We start from the raw sequence: 22,274 nt of genomic DNA on the forward strand, positions 1-22,274 counted from the left end.
AATAGAGATTTGCAGCAGTAACACATTTGCAGCAGATACTGCTCCTTCATTAGGATCCTTCCAGAGAGCAACTCAGCTCTCCATGGGTCTTTTGTAGTCCCAGTCTGAACTGTTCCATCTTTCACACAGTCACAAGATTAGCACAGTCCCTCCCTGGGTGGAGGGAGCGGGAAGCTGAACTCATTTCCCAAAAGCCTGTCTTCTTCTGGAAGGGTCTGCAACGGTTAGCTCCTATGGCAATTTATTCTGCACAACAAAGCCAATTCTGTATGGCAGGTTTGACCATTCAGCTTATGAAGAGGATAGATATTGTAGTGGTTTTTTGTAGTGGAGTAGGTCAGGTTCCTGGCTCTTAGCACCACAGGGTGGGAGAAGAAATTACTACAGATGGTCTCAGGAGGGCTGATGGTACCAATGCCATCCCACTAAGGCAGGTCCTCTGTTGGTCTACAGACTCTTCTGGTCCGTAGCAACCGATGACATCATCCAGATTCCAGGCTTCCACTCTGTATTAGTAGCCACTCTTTTGATCACACTGCTTTCTGCTGCAAACCAGATACTCATTTAAAAAAACATGAAACTTGTCCAAGAACTTGCATACAAGGTGAAGCCAGTGTTTGAGATACAGAACACAAAACAACTCATTTGGACCTGCAGATTTTGTCCAACTGAATGCCCTGTAGCATATTTGATACAATCGCATCTGCTGTTCTGTATTTAGTCGCATCTGCGAGTGCTCTGGTGACATCCCATTGCACTGAGGCGGGATAAATTTATTGACAGAGTTCGTTGCAGAATGCTGGGCTTTTTATTTTGATAGAAATGTAGTTGGTTTTTATAGTTGGAAGAGGGCAGGATAAAAATCAAGTTAAAATAAATTAACTAAGTTATGCTTGAATGCAACAGAATGTTCCATTATCAGTAATCAGTGGAGAACTCTGCTTTTTCATGATAAGCCTGAAGGCACAATTTGCCCCTAAATAATTAGGATTATAATGGAGCTCTGTTCACGGGTACTAGCCAACAAATTGTTTCGTTTGTTGCATGCACATTTAAAGTGGCTAGCAGATCATTTGGATTCCAGATATGACTGTCATTGTCTCTTTTTTGTGTTTTTGTCTAAGAAAACATTCAGTATAGGCCAGGAGAGGGAGAGATGGTTTATATTCTGGTTTTCCAGCCATCTATATCCCACTCCGGCTCCCTGGCTCACATATAATTTTCACTGAGCTGAACAGGAATGCTATATAGGCATGCTGTAGTTGCTCCCCCTAACATGCCCCAGCGCTGCCTGCGTGTAAACGTGGTAAAGGGAAAACAATATTCAAGGACTCTCTCTCCCCAAATGAGTCGACCCAGACCCTGGGTCCTTCTTCGTGTGCCTCCTCCATGAGGGGTCTGGAAGGTGTCAACACGAAAGCAGGCTTTTTCTGCTGTGGATCCCCGCTTGTGGAATCCTCTCCCACCTGGTGCCTTCTTTATATAACTTTAGGCACCAGGAAAAACAATCCCTCTTCTTGACTAATTAAACAATCTATGTATGGCTTTTTAAACTGTGGAGAGCTATAGTTTTGTTTGTAACTATAGCATGTATTTTTGTGGTTTTATATTGTAAACCACCCTATGATCCTCGGATGAAGGCTGGTACAGTGGTGCCTCGCAAGACGAAATTAATTCGTTCCGCAAGTCTCTTCGTCTTGCGGTTTTTTCGTCTTGCGATGCACGGTTTCCCATAGGAATGCATTGAAAATCAATTAATGCGTTCCTAGGGAAACCGCCTTCAGACCAGGTCCGGGGACAGTCTGTCCCCGGACCTCTTCTGAAGGCTGGGGGGGGGGACAAGGGCTTTTCTTCCCACCCCCAGCATTTTAAAAAACCCTGGGACAGCGGAGGACTTCTCCGCTGTCCGGGGCGATTTAAAAGCCCCTGGGAAGGCAGGCAGGGGGGACAAAGACTTTCGCCCCCCGCCCGCCTTCAGAAGGTGTTCCCGCCCCCCGCCCCGCTTCGGAACAGCGTTCCGAAGTGGGGCGGCTGGGGCAGGTGATCCCGCCCCCCCTCCCCGCTTCGGAACAGCGTTCCGAAGTGGGGCGGCTGGGGCAGGTCTTCCCGCCCCCCCCTCCCCGCTTCGGAACAGCGTTCCGAAGTGGGGCGGCTGGGGCAGGTGATCCCGCCCCCCCTCCCCGCTTCGGAACAGCGTTCCGAAGTGGGGCGGCTGGGGCAGGTCTTCCCGCCCCCCCTCCCCGCTTCGGAACAGCGTTCCGAAGTGGGGCGGCTGGGGCAGGTGATCCCGCCCCCCCTCCCCGCTTCGGAACAGCGTTCCGAAGTGGGGCGGCTGGGGCAGGTGATCCCGCCCCCCCTCCCCGCTTCGGAACAGCGTTCCGAAGTGGGGCGGCTGGGGCAGGTGATCCCGCCCCCCCTCCCCGCTTCGGAACAGCGTTCCGAAGTGGGGCGGCTGGGGCAGGTCTTCCCGCCCCCCCTCCCCGCTTCGGAACAGCGTTCCGAAGTGGGGCGGCTGGGGCAGGTCTTCCCGCCCCCCCTCCCCGCTTCGGAACAGCGTTCCGAAGTGGGGCGGCTGGGGCAGGTGATCCCGCCCCCCCTCCCCGCTTCGGAACAGCGTTCCGAAGTGGGGCGGCTGGGGCAGGTCTTCCCGCCCCCCCTCCCCGCTTCGGAACAGCGTTCCGAAGTGGGGCGGCTGGGGCAGGTCTTCCCGCCCCCCCTCCCCGCTTCGGAACAGCGTTCCGAAGTGGGGCGGCTGGGGCAGGTCTTCCCGCCCCCCCCTCCCCGCTTCGGAACAGCGTTCCGAAGTGGGGCGGCTGGGGCAGGTGATCCCGCCCCCCCCCCTTCGGAACAGCGTTTTAAAATGCTGGGGGTCGGGAGCGAAGCGCTGCCGACCCCCAGCATTTTAAAATCTCCAAGGGACAGCAGAGAAGTCTCTGTCCCGAGGAGATTTTAAAATGCTGGGGGTCGGGAGGGAAGCGCTGCCGACCCCCAGCATTTTAAAATCTCCCCGACCCCCAGCATTTTAAAACCTTCCCTGGACACGGGGAGATTTTAAAATGCTGGGGGTCGGCAGCGCTTCCCTCCCGACCCCCAGCATTTTAAAATCTCCTCGGGACAGAGACTTCTCTGCTGTCCCTTGGAGATTTTAAAATGCTGGGGGTCGGCAGCGAACGCTTCGCTCCCGCCCGCCAGCATTTTAAGATCGCCCGGGGCAGGCGGGGGGAAGGCAGGCGGGGGGGAGCAAAGACTTTTGCCCCCCGCCGGCCTTCAGAAGAGGTCCTCTTCTGAAGGCCGGCTGTGGGCGAAAGTCTTTGCTCCCGACCGCCAGCATTTCCCTATGGGCTTTCGTCTTGCGATGCAAGCCCATAGGGAAATTCGTCTTGCGAAGCGCCTCCAAAACAGAAAACCCTTTCGTCTTGCGGGTTTTCCGTCTTGCGAGGCATTCGTCTTGCGGGGTACCACTGTATATAAATTTAATTAAATAATAATACTAGTAATAATAGAGCCTACCAGAATTCTGTGTAACCTATTGTGCCTTCAGTGGACTGGATCAGGCCCTCGTATTTTTATTTTATTTTTATCTATAGAAGATTGCATTTGATTTCTTGGCTCTAGATGACTTTAAGGATAAGCCACAATGTTTTCCCTTATGCTTTCAATTTTCCTTGTTCTTACGACTAGTAGTTAGTTTCCACTTTCCGGCTTATTTTTGGCGACCACAGTTTACTCCTCATGATTTTTAAAAGCACTGTCCTATGACTCCTTCTGAACAAGCATAAATCAAAAGAGAAGGAAATGAAGTTCAGATATCTGAGCAATGTTTGGCACAGGCTCCTGGAATAGCTAGAAGGGAAACTGCTTTTATTTAATCAACAGCAATCATAAGTAATTTAATTGTTGATGCTCACCTTTTAAGCTGAGTTCAGTATAGATGATCCATTTAAATATTAGACATTACACTGCCATTGTCTTCTGTATAGTCAACTCCGGATGTTACAGCACACCAAGATTACTTGAATACTTGGATAAAAGAAGCAGGGAGAATTCTCACCCAACTGGATCCAAAGTCAATTAGGTCATGACATGGCCCAAGATGTCACAATATTTATGCCACAGACTTATGGATGGGAGATAATCCTGTTGCAGTCTGAACATTTCAGACTATCCTGCAATTTGAGAATCCAAATTAGTCAACCATATGAAACCATCCTTGCAGGGCAAAACACAGCTAACTTCTTTGAGGTTTCATTACAATCTGGGAGTATATAAATCTAGTTAGTTAGTTAGTTAGTTAGTTAGTTAGTTAGTTAGATCAATCAATCTTACTGAACAAAAGGAGTTGTGATAATCTTTTGGCAAATTTAAATTATGGCATTGAAATTGTTCACTGATTTCTGTGTCACTGCCCAACTTTTCCCATTGTTATGCATTTTCCAAAATGTGTTTATCCTTGTTTAGGCAAGCAACATAAATTTCAGTTTGATTTCTAACTCTGTGCTTAAGTCTGGACATACTACAGTTTCTAAAAACATGCATGTTGGTGTTAGAACATCCCTTATGGATTCCAACCACCACCACCCTCCAATATCTGTTCACAATGGTAACCTGGGGTTTGAGATGTCCTAGTCTTGTTAGAGGCTGTGTCATAAAATAAACCCAGAAGAGAATGTCAGGTACTGGGGTATTTTGCATATTTTTCACTAATAAGTGCTCACTTTCCCCTAATATTTGTATTTCTATTTGGTTGGAGAACTGTATCACAAAATTCAGAGAAGTGCACGTTTTAAATAGCTGCATTTTGGTTCACATCTTGTTTTGGGAGGTGTGAATGCCAACCGAACCAAATTTCTCCCTCATCCCTAATTAGAGTTTTGTTGCAGCATGAAAAACCTGGTGAATAAGGCAGTTAGTAAAGGTAAAGGGACTGCTGACCATTAGGTCCAGTCGTGACCGACTCTGGGGTTGCGGCGCTCATCTCGCTTTATTGGCCGAAGGAGCCAGCATACAGCTTCCGGGTCATGACTAAGCCACTTCTGGTGAACCAGAGCAGCGCATGGAAACGCCATTTACCTTCCCGCCGGAGCAGTACCTATTTATCTACTTGCACTTTGACGTGCTTTTGAACTGCTAGGTGGTAGGAGCAGGGACCGAGCAATGGGAGCTCACCCCCTCATGGGTATTCGAACCGACGGCCTTCTGATTGGCAAGTCCTAGGCTCTGTGGTTTAACCCACAGCGCCACCCGTGTCCCTGAATAAGGAAGTTACAGGCTGCCAAATATGAACTTTAGTGAGCCATAAAGAGATTTTGGAAAGAGCTCATGCATAGCATTGCACAAGGGTTTGCAGAGACAGAATGACTCTCGATTTCTCACACAGTGCTTTTCTACTAGGCTATAAATAGTACTGCCGTGAAGAATTTCCCCTAACAGAAACAAACCACTCTATCCAAGCCTGTGTTTATGATTTTCACCAAGCTGAAGAGGTATTTTAAAGATGGCAGGCTGCATAAGTCTGATGTTGCAGCGTACATATTTGATAGCCTTCTCTTCCTCCTACTGTCTCAGCTCAAACAGGTTTTACAGGTTCTGTCTTGCTTCAAAACCTGCAAAACCTAACTACAGCTAGGCAGAAAAGCTGAGACGTATATTCAAGTTGCCGAAAGACTACCATCTCTGTGTAAGCTAAATTGCATGTTGTTCCATTCATTCTGGGTCCAGGATATTTTGAAGAGAAACTTCTCCCAGATGAGCCTTTACAGGTATAAAGATCTTTCAATAAGTCCTGCTATTGTGTAGGAAACAGGACCTTTTCGATAGCGACACATTCTTGCAGACAGCTGCTCCTATTGAAGTACAGAGACTTGGCCAATTGCTGATCTATTGAAGCCGTTGAATGCCATCAAGTTGTTTTTATGATACGTTTGTAGATTTCCTTGAGATGCATGTGGACAGCGACTCATAAATTAAAGAAAACAAACGATTTGAAGGGGTAAAGCTTAATTCTGCTTGCTGTTCTTCTTCTTAGCCAATTTTTGCGACTTTGGCGGATTTGGAAATTGTTACTATCCAATATTGTATTTAGATGGAATACTTGCATTTAGACATTATAATTTTTATTGATTTTAAGTTCCTAGTGAGAAATGCCCCCCCCCAACTTTAAAAATTGAGCATGTGGAGTAGAAATTATTTAAAATAAAGCTAATAAATCCCACCCTTCACCCTTCCTTGGTGTTTGTCATATTCAGGGCTGCCTGTTCAATGGCGGCTGAAAAAAGGTGCAATATTCCTTGTTTCTGCCTTGTGCATGTACCCACTCTTACCATAAAGGTTTGTGGACAACCAGGAAAAATATATAATACAATTAATATAATATACTATAGTTTAGTAATTTAAATATTATATATTTAGGAGCTGTAGGAGCAGCCTGCCAGCAGAGCTCTCTGTTTCACTGAATGTTTTCTTGGTGCATATGGTCTGACACGGATGAGCAGCCACAGTGAGATTTTGGAGTCTATTAAACTAGCTCATTAAAAAGATCAATCTGTTTCTGCAATAATACTGGGAGCCATCAGTCATTGAATGAGAGAAGAGAGTGACACCTGAGGAGACAACACACTCACACACATATATGTACATATATTTCTTTTTTATAACTGCATAGCATGTCAGATGAAAAATGCTCTCCTCACTCTATAAATGACTCCCCCCCCCCCACTTCTACCCTATTTTGGGAAGTGGCACAATGACTTTTCCATCACATTTGATCCAATGCTTTTTATTCTGTCTCGTGCCAAGGAACTTATATGTAAAGAATACATATGTAAAGAATATAGTGAAACTGATACATATATAACTGTAGCCCCTAACTAGTATATATTAATTACCTAACTTTCTAGATATAGTATAATGAATAACAACAATGTGCGTGCGATTGGCTAAATTGCCTTGCTTTATAAGAACAAAGGAAAGATGTCAAAGATGAGGCAACTTTATAGATATTTGGGATTCATTTACTGAATTTTGTAACCTGAGACTGGAATCTTGTACCTACATAATTGTCAGTAAGTTCAATTGAACTTAATGAGACTTACTTCTCAGGAGACATGCATAGCATTGTGCTGTGGATATATTTATGCCTAACCCAGGGAGAACTGAAGGCAGAAAAATAACCAAAAACAAAGCCCTGCTTGGTTTGCACCAGCAATGTGGAAGATGGCAGGGGTTAGCAACAGTGTTTATCCAGTTTCCTTTCTTCAGTTTCCAGTTGGTTGTGCTTTCCCCCAAGATCTTCCATTTCAATTGGGTACAAAATTTGTCCCAAAACTAGTTCAAGGACTGGAATGCTACTCCACCCAGCCCCATTCTGGGGGGTGTAAATAAATTTGCCATCCACTCAGTGTGGTGTGTTTCTTTTTAAGTTCTTCACAGTCTGCTTGGGTGTCATCAGTTTGGTGCCATCAACAAACCTGGCCACCTCATTGTTCACTCCTAATTCCATATCATTTATAAACAACTTTAAAACTACAGGTTCCAGTACAGCTTCTTTCTTCCCTCCACTTTGAGAATTGTTCATTTATTCCTGTTTGCAATAACCAGTCCTGCTAAGTTGAACGAGACAAAAAATCTTTCTGAAATCCAAGATTACATTGTCTGTGAGACCAACATACTGCTGACACTCTCAGAGAGCTCAAAGATTTAGAGAAGCAGGACTTCCCTTTGCAGAAGTCATGCTGATTCTTCTTTAGACATGTTCTTCTACATACTTGATATGACAGAATCTTTAATAATGTGTTGATAATATTTATCTTTAATAATGTGCTTCTCTAATCTATCCATAAAGATGTTAACATTAAGCTAACTGGCCTGTAATTTCCCGGATTCCTTTAAAAAACAGGTGTTACATTGGCTACTTTCCAATGTAACACCTATTTACATTGCTAGTATGGAGGCCAATTTTAGAGGCAAGTTACATATTTTTTTAGAAGATCAGCAGTTTCATATTTGATTTGTTCTCTTGGGTGGATGCCATCTGGTCCTGGCAATTTGTTCTTTTTAGTTGCCAGTAAGCCTTAGAAGATCATGTCTATTTGTCGCAGTCCTTCAGACTATCTCCTCAAAAAAGTCAGCCTATGCATAGGTTACCTACATCTTTCGCAGCAAAGACAAGCACAAAATCCTTTCAGCCTCTCTGCAATTTCCCTGTACACCTTTGGCAGAAACTCTTTTATCCTGTAATGCTCCAACTGCCTCACTGACTAATTTCCTGCTTCTGACCTTTTTTTGATTGTTGGTCTTGGCAATAAGAACAATTATTGTTGTGTTGTTTTCAGCAGTTCTCAAATTCTTTTTCCCCCACTTGCCTTATTGTCAACATACATTTGTCTTTCTTCCAGAACATTGTGTGCTCAGAACACTTATCCACAAAAGTGGATGTGCAATTTCCATAATGTTAAGATATTCCTGTGTCGTTAATTGCACACCGTTGCACATTTTAAAAGCACCTTCATTCGCCATTTGATTACCTTGTAAAATAAGCTATTGTTCTATTTGCATTTTGCCAACAAGAATAAGGTAGCATTACTCAGGCTCAATTTCTAGTGAGAAATTAAATAATCCTTACCCAGCTCCATAGGTGGACAGCAGTCACCTTGGCAATTATGGACAACAGTTCAAATATATTCTCCATACATCCTCCTGTCTACTGAACACCCACTACACTTGAATTTGGAAGCTAATTGTTTGTGAGGGGTATTTCATCCATTTCCTACAGATCTAAATCAAATGCGGATTAGTGGCTGCTGTCCCTATCCTCCCCACCATATTTTTCATGTTCCTGTAATGGAGATGTTCTTTGGTCTTGCATTCTGCTTCAGCCAATCAGAAATGTGCCCTGCAACGTGTGGGTGCTTTGTGATAGGACACCTGTTTTGAAAGCAGAAGGTCTAGGTTCAGTCCCTGACGCTTCCAGTTAAGCAGAACAGAGGACAGATGATTGACTGCCAGTCAAGTTTTAGGTCCTAGGCACATGACAACTATTATTTGCTTCTCTGAGCATGGGCAGCATGAATTTCCTTCTTATTAGCAGACTGAGCCTAACTATGGAGCTTGTAATTACTTACAAGATAAAAATAGAACAATCGCATAAGTTTACCTCCTGTATTTCTATCGCTTGTAGAATTAGCTCCTTATTGTTTTCATTTTAATCACAGTAGCAAAAAAAAAAAAAATTTTAGGTCATTATCCATATTGTAATTGGACACATGAATACATTAATGGATCTTCTTGTTTTCTTAATGTTACAACCATGAGTGGCAGACCAAAGGTTTTAATTAATAATGTCCCAACTTACATGACCTATGAACAACAAGCTGCGTGTAGAGACTTTTATGTTTGGTTCGACTGGATGAGAAAGAGCAGCAGAACTACATGTTTGCTTCAATCTGATTTATGGTTATTTTGTGGCACACGTGCCTACAAAGAAATCCCCTCTGCCTTTTCTGGTACCTGCACGTTAGGTATAGTAGTACCCTTGGTATATAAAATAGATAAGCTCCCAGCGGTCCGTTTGCGTAACAGAAGGGAAGTACAATCACCTATTTCTCAATATACAGGGACGGCCATCTCTAGGTCCCTTCTGCCTTCTTTAGGTGCAGCCATGAATTACCGTGATTTGCATAAATTGGCAAACTGGACAGAAAATTTGTTTAATTCCACCATCTTGGCTTTAAAAATGATTAACAAAGAAATATCAGAAATAAGAAATGTAGTTCTTCAACATCATTATGCTTTAGATGTGACCCTTGCTTCTAAAGGTGGAATTTGTGCCTTAATTCATTCTCATTGCTGCATGTATATAACTGATCAATCGACCAATATCTCTGCTACTATTGATCATATGGAACAAATGATAGCCCATAATCCTTTGAATCCACCTGAAGGTTTTGATCCATGGGAGTGGTTGTCTTCTTGGCTACCTAATGGATTATGGTTAAGAAAAATATTATTGATTGTAATTGCATGTATTGCTGGCTTCATTATGGTGTGTTGTTGCATTCAATGCATACCCTCTTTGATTTCCCAATGCACTGCATGGTGGTACCGACCACGGCCCACCACAGGGGTTACAAGAGGAATTTATGTTGCAAAGTGTAGACGCTTAGGCAATGAAGTGTACGATTTGGACTAATGGTCCCTCTTTTCCTCTAATAATATAAACAAGAAAAGGGGATATGTGGGAAAATGATTGCTTGTACATGAGAGCATGAGCAAGGTTCTTATTGTTACAGGGTGATTTCATAGCTAGAAGCATCCTTGGAGCATGAACAGCGCGTGAACAGCTCGTGCTGTCCTATGATTGGCTAATGTGGCATGGCCTGATGCTCGCATAAGTCTAGTGCGAAGGTCCTTATCTGCTTGCTAGAACAAATTGTTGGCTTGTACTTTTGTATCTTTCTGATTTCACTCAATAAAAGCTGTGCTGCATCAGCCCTAGGGAGCAGCCATATTTCGGAACCTAATAAGGTGTGAGACTGACTTTTCCCTGGATGCCGAGCTGTAACTCGACAAACAGTAGTCACTTTTTGATGGTCATCAGAGACAGCGATGGAAGTCACAGCCAAGCTTAACTGGTGCGTTGCTTTCCATGCAAAGGCACAACAGCCCCAGTGCTGATCACCTTTAGATTAACAGCAGAACATCCTGCACATTTTTGTTTTATTCACAAACCCTGCAGCCTGCTTGAGACTTTTATTCACATGTGAATATGCAATTTTCACTTCAAGCATGAAAAATCACAGCTTTCACAGCATCCCTGTTAATTATAGGTCTCCTTTCAAAAGTCGTGCGTGACAAGGTGTTAAGAATATTGTCTCAGTAGTGGTCACATATAAATCATTTCCACATTACAATTTTTTTAATGGTTTGGGCAAGTTGGTTCCAAAGGATAGAAGTTGCATTCCCTGTCATAGTCAGGGAGAACCTACAGAAATCAATTGACAAGTTAGTCATGACTTACATAACTCCCTTTGCTGGTGTGGATACAGGATGTTCGCGGTGCACTGTAGGCCAGACCGTATAACTAAACACAGGAGATTGGTATTTGGGTTGAAATAGACCACAAGTATATTGATTACAGATTCTAGTTGGTTTGGCCAAGGCATTAGGTATGAATCTAATATCAAGCAGCCTACCTACCTGCTGGTTGATAAACCAATTCAGGTAAACCCTGAAGTGGGGAGCTGCCCCTGTCATGCACCAGGTGCCATAACCCTGCCCAGGGTTGGCATTGGGAGAGGTGTTTTGGCCCATTGGCCCCCAACGGGCTCCCGGACAGAGTCACCCTTCCTAGACCCCTTTAATGGGGTACCTGCTCAAATAAGGATCCAACCCAATGTCTTATCTGCCAGAGTTGTGACAGTTGCTATGAGGTAGGCAAATTCCTCCCTGGGCCTAAATATGGTGGCCAATAAACCATAGGAAGGTCCCGTTCACCTCCTGGATGGATGTCTGGTGAATCCTGCAGTGATCATCCAAGAGGTCAACCCACAGCAGGCCCTGAAAAACAGTGGGAGTATCTTCATCTTCTCCCCCCTGTGGCCTGATAGGTCCATGGGACAGGATCTAGCTGGCATCCCAGCATGGCCGGGAAGGGGAGACACAGAGCATCTCTTCCTCTACTGTCCCAGCCATGTGGTTCCAGAGCTGTGCCATGGTTGTGCCACGTGGTAAAGGCTGCCCACCTGGAAACCCAGGTCAGTGGTATTATTTCTGTGGGTATGCTCTGAGTATAACAAAATCAGACACATCCAATGTATGTTCATTGAAGTGGTGCTTTTATTGGTTTGTATAGTTTATTTATAGGTTTGTATAGAAATGGGAAAGCTTCCAGTTTCCACAAAAAATCTGCATAAATGAAAGTTAAGATTCGGGTACCTTCTGCCACTTGTAAGCCAGAACAATAAATAAAGCATTTTAAAAAATGCTTATTATCCTTACGTTTTGTAAACAGTTTGTTATCTGCAATGCAGATTTTTCAGTCCATTGCAATCTAGTTCCATCAGTCTAAGTTGGGCCAATCAAATGCACAATCTTAGCTACATGATATCCTCTTATCACAAAAGCATGTGGGGGGTTTCTTTTCTTTCAAAGGTAAAGCTTTCATTTCTGCTAGTGTCGACAAGCATATCAAAGGTAGAATTGTCCACCACTCCCTGGGTAATAGCAACTTAATACAATGAGAAGAGGGAAAAGCACAGAAAGTTCTCCAAGTAGCATAGCAGTATGTGCAGTAGGATGGCAGCAATCGTTTTGTTTGAAAGGATCCAATTTCAGAAAGCAGCATGACCATTTTAAAAGTACTGTTGTATAAACATTTTATGACATGGTTTCCTTTCAACCCTGTGCTTTTACTTTTTCCGCCTATCATGACCCATGTAGGAAAAGTTGTAGTCATATCAACAGCAGTGGGTTTCCCTCCCCCCCCCCACCTGTGCTGTAGTTGCTACTATACAAACAGTTTAAGAACAACCATTATATATGGGGCTTCCAAAATGCATCTGCAAAATCTCTGAAATGCAAATATGGGAATGTGTTACAGTTGGTAGAGAACTAATGATATTCCCCATGCATTATTATTATTATTATTATTATTATTATTATTATTAGGCTATCATAATTGTTTTCCTCTAGAAATGTCTGCATGCTGTTTATTTGAGAGCTTTCATAATTCTGTAAAAGATATTGCTGCATTTTATCAGTAGTATGCAATTCAAATAAAGTGTTTCTATTTCTATTATATTTCTCTCTGGGGGAAAAATTCACAGAATTCTCAGTTTTCATTTAAGGTTTGGTATATGTTTAAAGAACTGATCTTTCACTCTTACGAATGTTTTTAAAAATACCAACACTTTTAATGTTATGGCACTTGATAGTACTCTTCCTGATGGCACAGTTTTTGGAGGATTTAAACCCTTGTCAATAACTCTCTAAGTCTGAAAGAGATTTTTATCTATAGATTCCAAGAAAGACTGTAAAAAAAAAAATAGTAGCAATGATCATTCTCCGATAGGAGATCATGACGACGTTATCAAGAAGCAAAGTCACAAATGAGCCAAATATTCTTGGCAATGTGCCCATGCATTGGGCAATAGAAGAAAAAAGTGACTCTAGTAAATTGTAAGATGCTGGCATGAAGAAAGGATTTCTACCAGTTTATGAATGTGGCTATTGCTCAGCTTTAAAGCAAAGCAGGGTACAAGCTGGAATAAATCCTGTGTTTGCCCACCTTTTAGTGGAGTCTGAAATAAATGTCCACGATGAATAAATGTATTTCATCTACTGTATATGCTATGAAAGTTACACTCACCTTCCCTGTAGGGAGGAAATACAGTGGACACTTGGGTTGCGAACGTGATCTGTTGCATGTTCGCAACCCGCAGCGGCACGTCTGCGCATGTACAGTTTGCAATTCGGCGCTTCTGTGCATGAGCAAAGCGCAATTTAGCTCTTCTGTGCATGCGTGACCACTGAAACCCGGAAGTAACGCGTTCCGGTACTTCCGGGTTTCGGCGGGTCCGTAACCCAAAAAAACGCAACCTGAAGCGTCTGTAACCCGAGGTATGACTGTAACTCTTTCACAAAACGTGTTGCCCCTTTTCTTCTTTAGAACCAAAGAAAATGGCTTTGACAGAGAGCCTTTGCACTCAGAGCATCCAAGCAAGCGGCCCTGCACTATTAGCCCAGGCCAGCGGTACAGTCCAAATAATGGTTTGTCTTACCAGCCCAATGGTCTGCCTCACCCCACTCCGCCTCCACCTCAGCATTACCGTTTGGATGATATGGCCATCGCCCACCACTACAGGGACTCATACAGACACCCCAACCACAGGGACCTCAGGGACAGAAACAGACCTATGGGTAAGCAAAGCTCTTCCTCTTGGTTTGCTCTGCATAGGCATCAGACTTCAGTTGCTCTTTTATGAGTAGAGAAATGTATAATACACTCCTTGAATTTATCGCAGCGCATGTCTGAAGATGGGTAGGGGAGACAATCTCTCCGGTGAATTGCCCTGTTCTCCGCCCCTGCAGAGTTAGAAAGTAAGAATGCGGAGTTTAGACCTGCTCTGCCTTTTCTACATTCCTGTTTCTGGGATGGCCAGAAACCACAAATGTTTAATAAATAAAAATATGTTTGATTAAAAGAAAATGCGGGTTCAGAAAGGCATAGAAATGTTTATTTTATTCTTATGGGGTGGTGTCCCGTCCCCCGTCCCCCCGGTAGATGCATCTTTCATGGCCCGTTGAAATAAAAGGAAGTTAGACAAAACAATATATATGCTTTTTTTTGTATGTCTTCCATTTAATTCCACATCAATTTGCAGTGGAATTCCCAGGAATTTGTGTCCTAAGACTGTATTGACTTCCATAAACTATTGAAAGTTGAGATGCCCTCTTGCCGCTCACTTCCATTTAATGCCATTGTTTTAGTTATAGAATCATTGTTTCAGTTGGGTTTTTATTTTATGTTTTTGGAGCAGATCATATGTTGAATGCCAACGTGTTCTAGAAAGAGATCAAGTCACAATCACTGCTGGAGGATTTATCTCGGGTCTAGAAACTGGATAGTGGTGGAATAAGCATATGAAGCAATCTTATCCTGAGTTGGACCATTTATCCACCTAGTTTATTATTGACTGGCAGCACCTCTCTAGAATTTCAGACAAGGTTTTTCCCTAGCTCTGCTTGTAGATGCCAGAGATTGAATGTGCTCCATCATTGAGCTATGTCCTTTCCTGAAATAACTCCTTCAGGTGGAACAGAGGCCAGCAGATATAGACCCTTTCTTTCAGTTTTAAGCATTGCAGCAGTAAGACTACCTTAAAGGTAAAGGTAAAGGTAAAAGACGCCTGACAGTTAAGTCCAGTCGCGAATGACTCTGGGGTTGTGGCGCTCATCTCGCTTTACTGGCCGAGGGAGCCAGCGTTTGTCCGCAGACAGTTTTTCCGGGTCATGTGGCCAGCATGACTAAGCCGCTTCTGGCGAAACCAGAGCAGTGCACAGAAACGCCGTTTACCTTCCTGCTGGATTGGTACCTATTTATCTACTTGCACTTTGAAGTGCTTTCGAACTGCTAGGTTGGCAGGAGCAGGGACCAAGCAATGGGAGTTCACCCCGTCTCGGCGATTCGAACCACCGACCTTCTGATCGGCAAGCCCAAGGCTCAGTGGTTTAGACCACAGCGCCACCTGTTAGTGGAAGGAAGCTCTTGCAAGGGGACTTTCCTGTCCCTTCCATCTCCCATTCCCCTCAAAAACTCTTTCTGGTGGGCAAAGAGACCATCCTGAATAGGGTGTGGGGAGCTGTTGGGGTGGGGTGAGGCATCTTGGTTAGCAGAGCAAAACTTGCACTCCTTAGGATCCAGATCTAATGCACAGTGTCCCATACACTGTGGCAAAATGGCACTATAGCCAGAGCCACATTCAAGGCCAGTTTTCTGGTGCATAGCAAGGGACCCACCTATCTGAGAGACTGCCCCTCCCTATATTAGCCAGTGTGCCAGTCGTGATTGGACAATCAAGCCCTTCTCTGTGGGTTGTCACTGCAGCAGTGGTAAAGACCCTGCTGACGGCTGCCATCAGTCTAATGACTGCCATTAGCAGGGTCTTTACCACCATGGCCCCTAAACTTTGGAATGCTTGGCCTGTTACGCGAGGAGATCCTTGCCTTTATCTGCTTTTTTGCACCGTTGATTCTGTGGATGTATCACAGAGGGCTTTGTATGTTTCACCCAATTGGGAGGGGTAGTTTTCTTTCATTGGGTGCCTTTTATTATATGATGTCAGCTGCTTTGAGCATGAGGGAGCAGTCTGAATGTGTTTTAAATAAATGAATGAATGAATTCTCTTTGCCCCCATCCTTATTTCTGTTTATTGATTGGACCGGAATGTGATATGCCTGCTCGTGTTCCACTTATCACTGTCTAGCAATGTTCTCTCCTCCTTATTGATCTCATAATACTGAGGATCAATGGGGCAAGCCTGTATTTTTGTGGGGTTTTTTTATTGACTATCTACTTCTCCAGAACTGCTGTTGGGGACTTAGAAGGTCTTATTATACCTCAGGCCCTGTGATCTTATTCTGTGCCTCTTTCATTTGCTTGATGCTAGTGTATCTGATCGGTGTGTTGTGTAATGGTTGTTCCTCATAACCAGGCAGTGTTGTGAATGCCTATAATTTATGGGTATACGTGGAAAATTAAATTATTGCTAGTTGACTCTTTTATGTTATTAATATTTCATGGGGGGGTTGCTTGTTTTTGGCAGGGTTGCATGGCACACGTCAAGAAGAAATGATTGATCATAGGCTAACAGACAGAGAATGGGCAGAAGAATGGAAACACCTCGACCATGTAAGAAATACCTGTGCATTTTTGTGTCTCAATAGATGTATAAGTAGATTGCAGTCTCAAAGTAATAAGCATTATGAAATGAGTACTATTTAAATTATTCAGGGCTCCCCAAACAGCACAAGAGAAACTTGCACCTTGATCCATATATACTTGTGGCTTGGAGGATTTCTTTTGTATGCCATCTATTTCCTCCTGTAGGTAACCAAAGGTTAGGCCGTTCAGTTTGTCACATACATGAAGTAATGAGCACACGGACAAAGTTTATGACTTGGAAAGGGCCAGTTGAAAGGTCTTCTTAGATTTGAATTCACTAAGTAAGCTTGGTCAAGGCCTGGGAGGAGAGGAATGTTTTTGCTTGGCACCTAAAAGATGTAGATAGATGTTCTCCCTGGGGAAAACATTCCACAAACGGGGAACGTACTGTGTAAATTATGGTTGTTGTATTCGTTTTTATGTTCAATATGCTACTTACCTAGCCATTTCTGCTTAACCTAAGAATAATATGGAAGTTGTCTCTGTTATGGCCTTCTTCCCATGTTACATTGCTTCTTCCCACACTGCTGACGTAACGTAAGAAGTACTCCGCCCCTTTGGTGAAACCCACTGTGAGGCTGCTCCCTGTACCAACACCAACAGTGAAAACTAGGGCAATTGCAGCATGCAATAGACTCACAGAATGGGTGGCTCCCAGATGGCTCTGGGCTTCATTCATCACATAGTGGCATGGGAAGAAGTTCCACCATGGCAGCTCCCATGCCAGCAGTGCAACATGAAATCAGAGCAGGATATTTGTATGTCCCCCAAGGAATTGTATATTGGGTGCCCTCCAGAACTGTTCCTTCAAAACCTGCTAGTTATTTGAACAAGGAAAGAGTTCTCAGCACTGTGACTGAATAAACATAAAATATGATTAGACAGTAAAAACAAGTATGGTGTCGTGTCAAGTCCGAGTTTCAGGTTCAAATCCCCACTCATGGAATGGGTGTGGTGTGAAGCTTTATCATTTCCTTTCTGACACCTTTTCCTTTCCGACTTCCAGCTTTTAAACTGCATCATGGACATGGTGGAAAAAACAAGGCGATCTCTCACTGTGCTACGGCGATGTCAAGAAGCTGACCGGGAGGAACTTAATTACTGGATACGGCGGTACAGCGATGCAGAGGATTTAAAAAAAGGCAGTGGTAGCAATCACTCCAGGCAGCAGAGTCCAGTGAATCCAGATCCTGTCCCTTTAGGTACTGTATCTGCATTAAATGGAAACTTGTTGTTGTTGTTTAGTCTTGTCCGACTCTTCGTGACCCCATGGACCAGAGCATGCCAGGCACTCCTGTCTTCCACTGCCTCCCGCAGTTTGGTCAAACTCATGCTGGTAGCTTCAAGAATACTGTCCAACCATCTCGTCCTCTGTCGTCCCCTTCTCCTTGTGCCCTCCATCTTTCCCAACATCAGGGTCTTTTCCAGGGAGTCTTCTCTTCTCATGAGGTGGCCAAAGTATTGGAGCCTCAGCTTCAGGATCTGTCCTTTCAGTGAGCACTCAGGGCTGATTTCCTTCAGAATGGATAGGTTTGATCTTCTTGCAGTCCATGGGACTCTCAAGAGTCTCCTCCAAACTTAAAAGAGTTCATTTTTTTTTTTTACAATGCAGTGCTCCTTAGAATGTTTCTCTCCCCCATCCTGCTTTCTCTCAGTCCTTCTATTTTTGTTGTTGTTGCTCCCTTTCTTTAAAATCACCAGTGGAAGGGGAAGTTGTACTGAAATGCAGCTTCAGCTCCATCTGCTTACTTGAAATAGGCATATAAGCCTGTACAGTGGTACCTTGGTTCTCAAACTTAATCCATTCTGGGAGTCCATTCAACTCCTGAAACCATTTGAAAACCAAGACGCAGCTTCATATTGGCGGCAGGAGCTTCCTGCACTCAAGAGGAAGCCGCATTGGACGTTCGGCTTCTGAGAAACATTCGCAAACTGGAACACTTACTTCCGGGTTTGCGGCGTTCGGGAGCCAATTTGTTTGGCAACTAAGCCGTTCAGAAACCAAGGTGTGACTGTATATGGAACAGAAAAGTACTAAAAAAAACCAGAGAGTGGAAACTGGTAGCCAATATGACAACTTTGGATGCCACTCTGGTCTTACTTAAACATTTCTGTTTCCACTTGCAGAAGAGTAAAACCTTTGCCAACCGTGTGCCATTCTTCTGTGGTTTTTGTTTAAATCCTGGTACCAAGTCTCTCCTGAGAAATATATATTCATTCTGTATTATCTTTTAAATTGTGCAGTTTAACATTAGAGGAGTAATGCCAAGTCAGTGTGGTTGTGGTCGAGAGGAAGGCAGGCCAACAATTGAATATGGCCTCAAGTGTAACTGGTACACTGTTGCAGTAGGTACTTCTCCAGCCAACAGAGGAACTGAGGGATCATGGCCATAGTCATTTTTTAAAAAAAAAACAACTTTAATTAAGGCCATCACAAAACATAAATATTGCTTTTGTGTGCTCTCTGTATTTCAGATGTCAGAGATCCCCCTTTGTCATTTTTAATGAGCTAATCCACCCTGTAAAAATTACCAGCTTGTCATCTCCAGTAGCTTTGTGTGGGGGAGGGGAGGACCATCTGTTACGCTGTTGCGTCTTTCCCCCCTTTATGATTTATATTAATACCCATTCTGAAGATTAGTTTTGACTATACTTATAATCAGCCCATTTTCAGTCACTATGATGATTCTAATCCAGAGGACCATGAATGGGAAAAAAGAAAAGAAAAATACTGCTCACAGAATTCTGTGCACACACGTAGAAACCTTTGCTCTGGGTGGAACAGTCTTCCACTGATGCAACTTGATTCCCTTTGCTCGAGTTTTCAGTTTCAATAACTTGTACGAAGCAAATAGATGATTCTCATGGTATTCTCGTATGCAGAGCACTTTTATCAGTTATGACCTTCCTAATATAAAACTGCACTGAGATGAGGGGCCATAGCAGCTGCATGAAGAGAATACAGTGGTATTCTCAAACCTAACCCATTCCAGGAGTCCATTCGACTCCCAAAACCGTTTGAAAACCAAGGTGTGGCTTCCGATTGGCTGCAAGAGCTTCCTGTACTCAAGCGGAAGCCACGTTGGACGTTCAGCTTCCCAAAAACGTTCGCAAACCAGAACACTTACTTCCAAGTTTGCAGTGTTCAGGAGCCAATTTGTTCGACAACTAAGCTGTTCGAGAACCAAGGTACCACTGTACTGTGTTGAGTCCCTAGCATTGTCCATTAAAAGTACCGGTAATTAGAGTAGGAGGAGTACGAGATTTCTCTGTCTGAAACTTTGGAGAACCTCTGCTAGAGTTGGCAATACTAGACTAGGTAGGCCAGTAGTCTGATTCAGAACAAATCGTCTTTATATGAATCTCAGAATAAATAATGTAGGCCCAAATATTGTTAAAAACAGCAAACACATTGCATTTTGAAACAACCCCCCCTCAAAAAAATAACTCTGAAAACACAATAATTGAAATACTCCTCGCACACTTGTTTCAAAATAACAAGAAAATCCAATAAACATTTATGTGCATTATACTAGATACTTGACATTTCTATGCACTACTCACATCTGCATATATGTTAGGTAAAGCTATTTCGGGCATTTAAAATTGGCTTGGTCCATTGTTGTGTCAAATAAAATAAGTGCTTAAAAATTTGCATGGAAGGTAGGAGAGTAAAATTGTTTCAGTCCTGAAAAACACCACTTAGAAACGCTCACACTTAGGACTCACTTGATGGGAAATGATGGGCAATCATGTAAATAATCTATCACTTTATTCAGCCACTTTGTAGGAGGATGTTTAACATTATGAATAATGTTTGATCTTCATCCTCTTAAAAAGGAATTCCTTTTTATATATCTTGTGGCATAGTAAACACAACTGGCTGAGTTACTATTGAAGGTTCCTTAGGAAGCTAGGAATGTAAGAACCTACCTCATACCAAGTCTTAAAGGTAAAGGTAAAAGGACCCCTGACCATTAGGTCCAGTCGTGACCGACTCTGGGGTTGCGGTGCTCATCTCGTTTATTGGCCGAGGGAGCCGGCGTACAGCTTCCATGTCATGTGGCCAGCATGACTAAGCCGCTTCTGGCAGAACCAGAGCAGCACACGGAAACGCCGTTTACCTTCCCGCCAGAGCGGTACCTATTTATCTACTTGCACTTTGAGGTGCTTTTGAACTGCTAGGTTGGCAGGAGCTGGGACCGAGCAACTGGAGCTCACCCCGTCACGGGGATTCGAACCGCTGACCTTCTGATCGGCAAGTCCTAGGCTCTGTGGTTTAACCCACAGCGCCACCTGCGTCCCTCATACCAAGTCTTACCTTTGGACCATATAGCTCAATCTTATCTACACTGACTGGCAGCAACAGATCTCCAGGTTTGCAAACAGCCCTAATGTGGAGATATCATGAAATGGGCTTTGGATTGATGTATGCAAAGCATGTGCTGAGCTACAGTCCTGCCTCTTTTTTGTTTTCTATATGGCATGATGGACAGGTGAGTCAGAGAGAGACATAATTTGAAAATTAACACTATAAAACTCTTACATACACATGGAGCTATCTTGGCAACAGATTACTTGACTCTTTTGAATGTAGGCAGCTGATTCACTTGCACAAATATTACTTAGAGGAACTAGCATCCTCCTTTCAAAACACAATTGCCCTTCAAAATTTGCATTTCTCTGAATTTTGCGGTGCAGTTCTGCAGCCAATCTGTATAAAAATGAATATGTTGAGGGGGATGGGTGCATGAAATGCATACTTTGGTGAAAATTGCATACAAAAATGCATTATTGCAGGAAAGTGTTCTGAAAAATGTATATAGTAGTCAAAACTGCAGAAAAGTATATATAGGGGCAGATTTCACATTAAAATAATGATGAATTTTCAAGACAACATCTACTTGCTGAGGAAGCATGGAGAACTGAATGGGAAAGTTTGGAAAAATTAGAAACGGGGGAAAACATTGAAATTATCCAGTGATTATAAATACAGAAAAAAATCTTAAAACTTTTTTTGTCAGTCTGCTTGTCCATTAATTGATGTGATTAGTTCCTTGCTCAGGGTGTTTTGGGGAGGGTAAAAATGTGATGTTGTGGTTATATTAGTATTATTTTAAACTACTATTATTACAGCCTTCTGAAATGTTGTAAACTACATTGAGAGTGCAGTGGTGACCTGAAAGGTGATTTATAATTAATTTAATTAAAACATAAATAATAACATAAGGACGGAGCAGGGCTAGTTTCTAAGCCTTGAGTTGCTATCATGCACCTTGAGGTGATGGAGGCAAGTATAATGATTGGACATGGGTTTCATTTTTCTAGTGTCCTTTGTATCTTGTTTCAGCTGTCAAAAATGCCTTTTCTCTTTCTATGCTTGCCGCCCTGTTTATTTCTGTTGCATCCAATCTCCCTGATGATCTGCAGAATCCCAAAATGCTTTTTTGTACTTGCTGAACTTTACAAGCAGCTTGACAGGTTCTATCTAATTTATGAATTGTTCCTGATATCAAGGCTGATTAATCTCCTACACTGTATACATGAAAAACTTTACATCACTTTGACAATAAGCCAAGTATATGAAGAGGTGGATATTTTCCTTCTTACAAAAGCAGGTCTTCTAGCTACAATACGGGTGTTCTGTTATTTACCTAGTTTAAGAGACAGTCTCTATTTTTATTTTTACGCCTCAATTTGTTATGATCTTGTGAATTGGCTCATTCCTTTAATTTCTTTCTGAATGTTCATCCTTGACGCATTATGGTGTGCTAAACTCCACCGCAATTCCTTGGTTCTTTTATTATACTGTTTTCTTCTCATTTTGTTTCTCTAA

The 22,274-nt window shown here is 43.1% G+C and overlaps 1 protein-coding gene and 1 pseudogene across 8 annotated transcripts in view; both read left to right on the top strand.

Moving 5' to 3' along the window:
- LOC144328773 (endogenous retrovirus group PABLB member 1 Env polyprotein-like) overlaps positions 1-10,427 on the top strand; it is a 10,848-nt pseudogene extending 421 nt beyond the window's left edge.
- RUNX1T1 (RUNX1 partner transcriptional co-repressor 1) overlaps positions 1-22,274 on the top strand; it is a 151,362-nt gene that overhangs the window by 101,227 nt on the left and 27,861 nt on the right. For all 8 annotated transcript variants that reach the window (XM_028736535.2, XM_028736540.2, XM_028736536.2 and 5 more), the window contains 3 exons: positions 13,664-13,914; positions 16,320-16,405; positions 17,445-17,640. In XM_028736535.2, coding sequence (XP_028592368.1) covers positions 13,664-13,914; positions 16,320-16,405; positions 17,445-17,640 — 533 coding nt within the window. The remainder of the gene's footprint in view (positions 1-13,663; positions 13,915-16,319; positions 16,406-17,444; positions 17,641-22,274) is intronic.

Source organism: Podarcis muralis, chromosome 8, assembly GCF_964188315.1.
Source record: "Podarcis muralis chromosome 8, rPodMur119.hap1.1, whole genome shotgun sequence".
NCBI classification, from domain to species: domain Eukaryota; kingdom Metazoa; phylum Chordata; class Lepidosauria; order Squamata; family Lacertidae; genus Podarcis; species Podarcis muralis.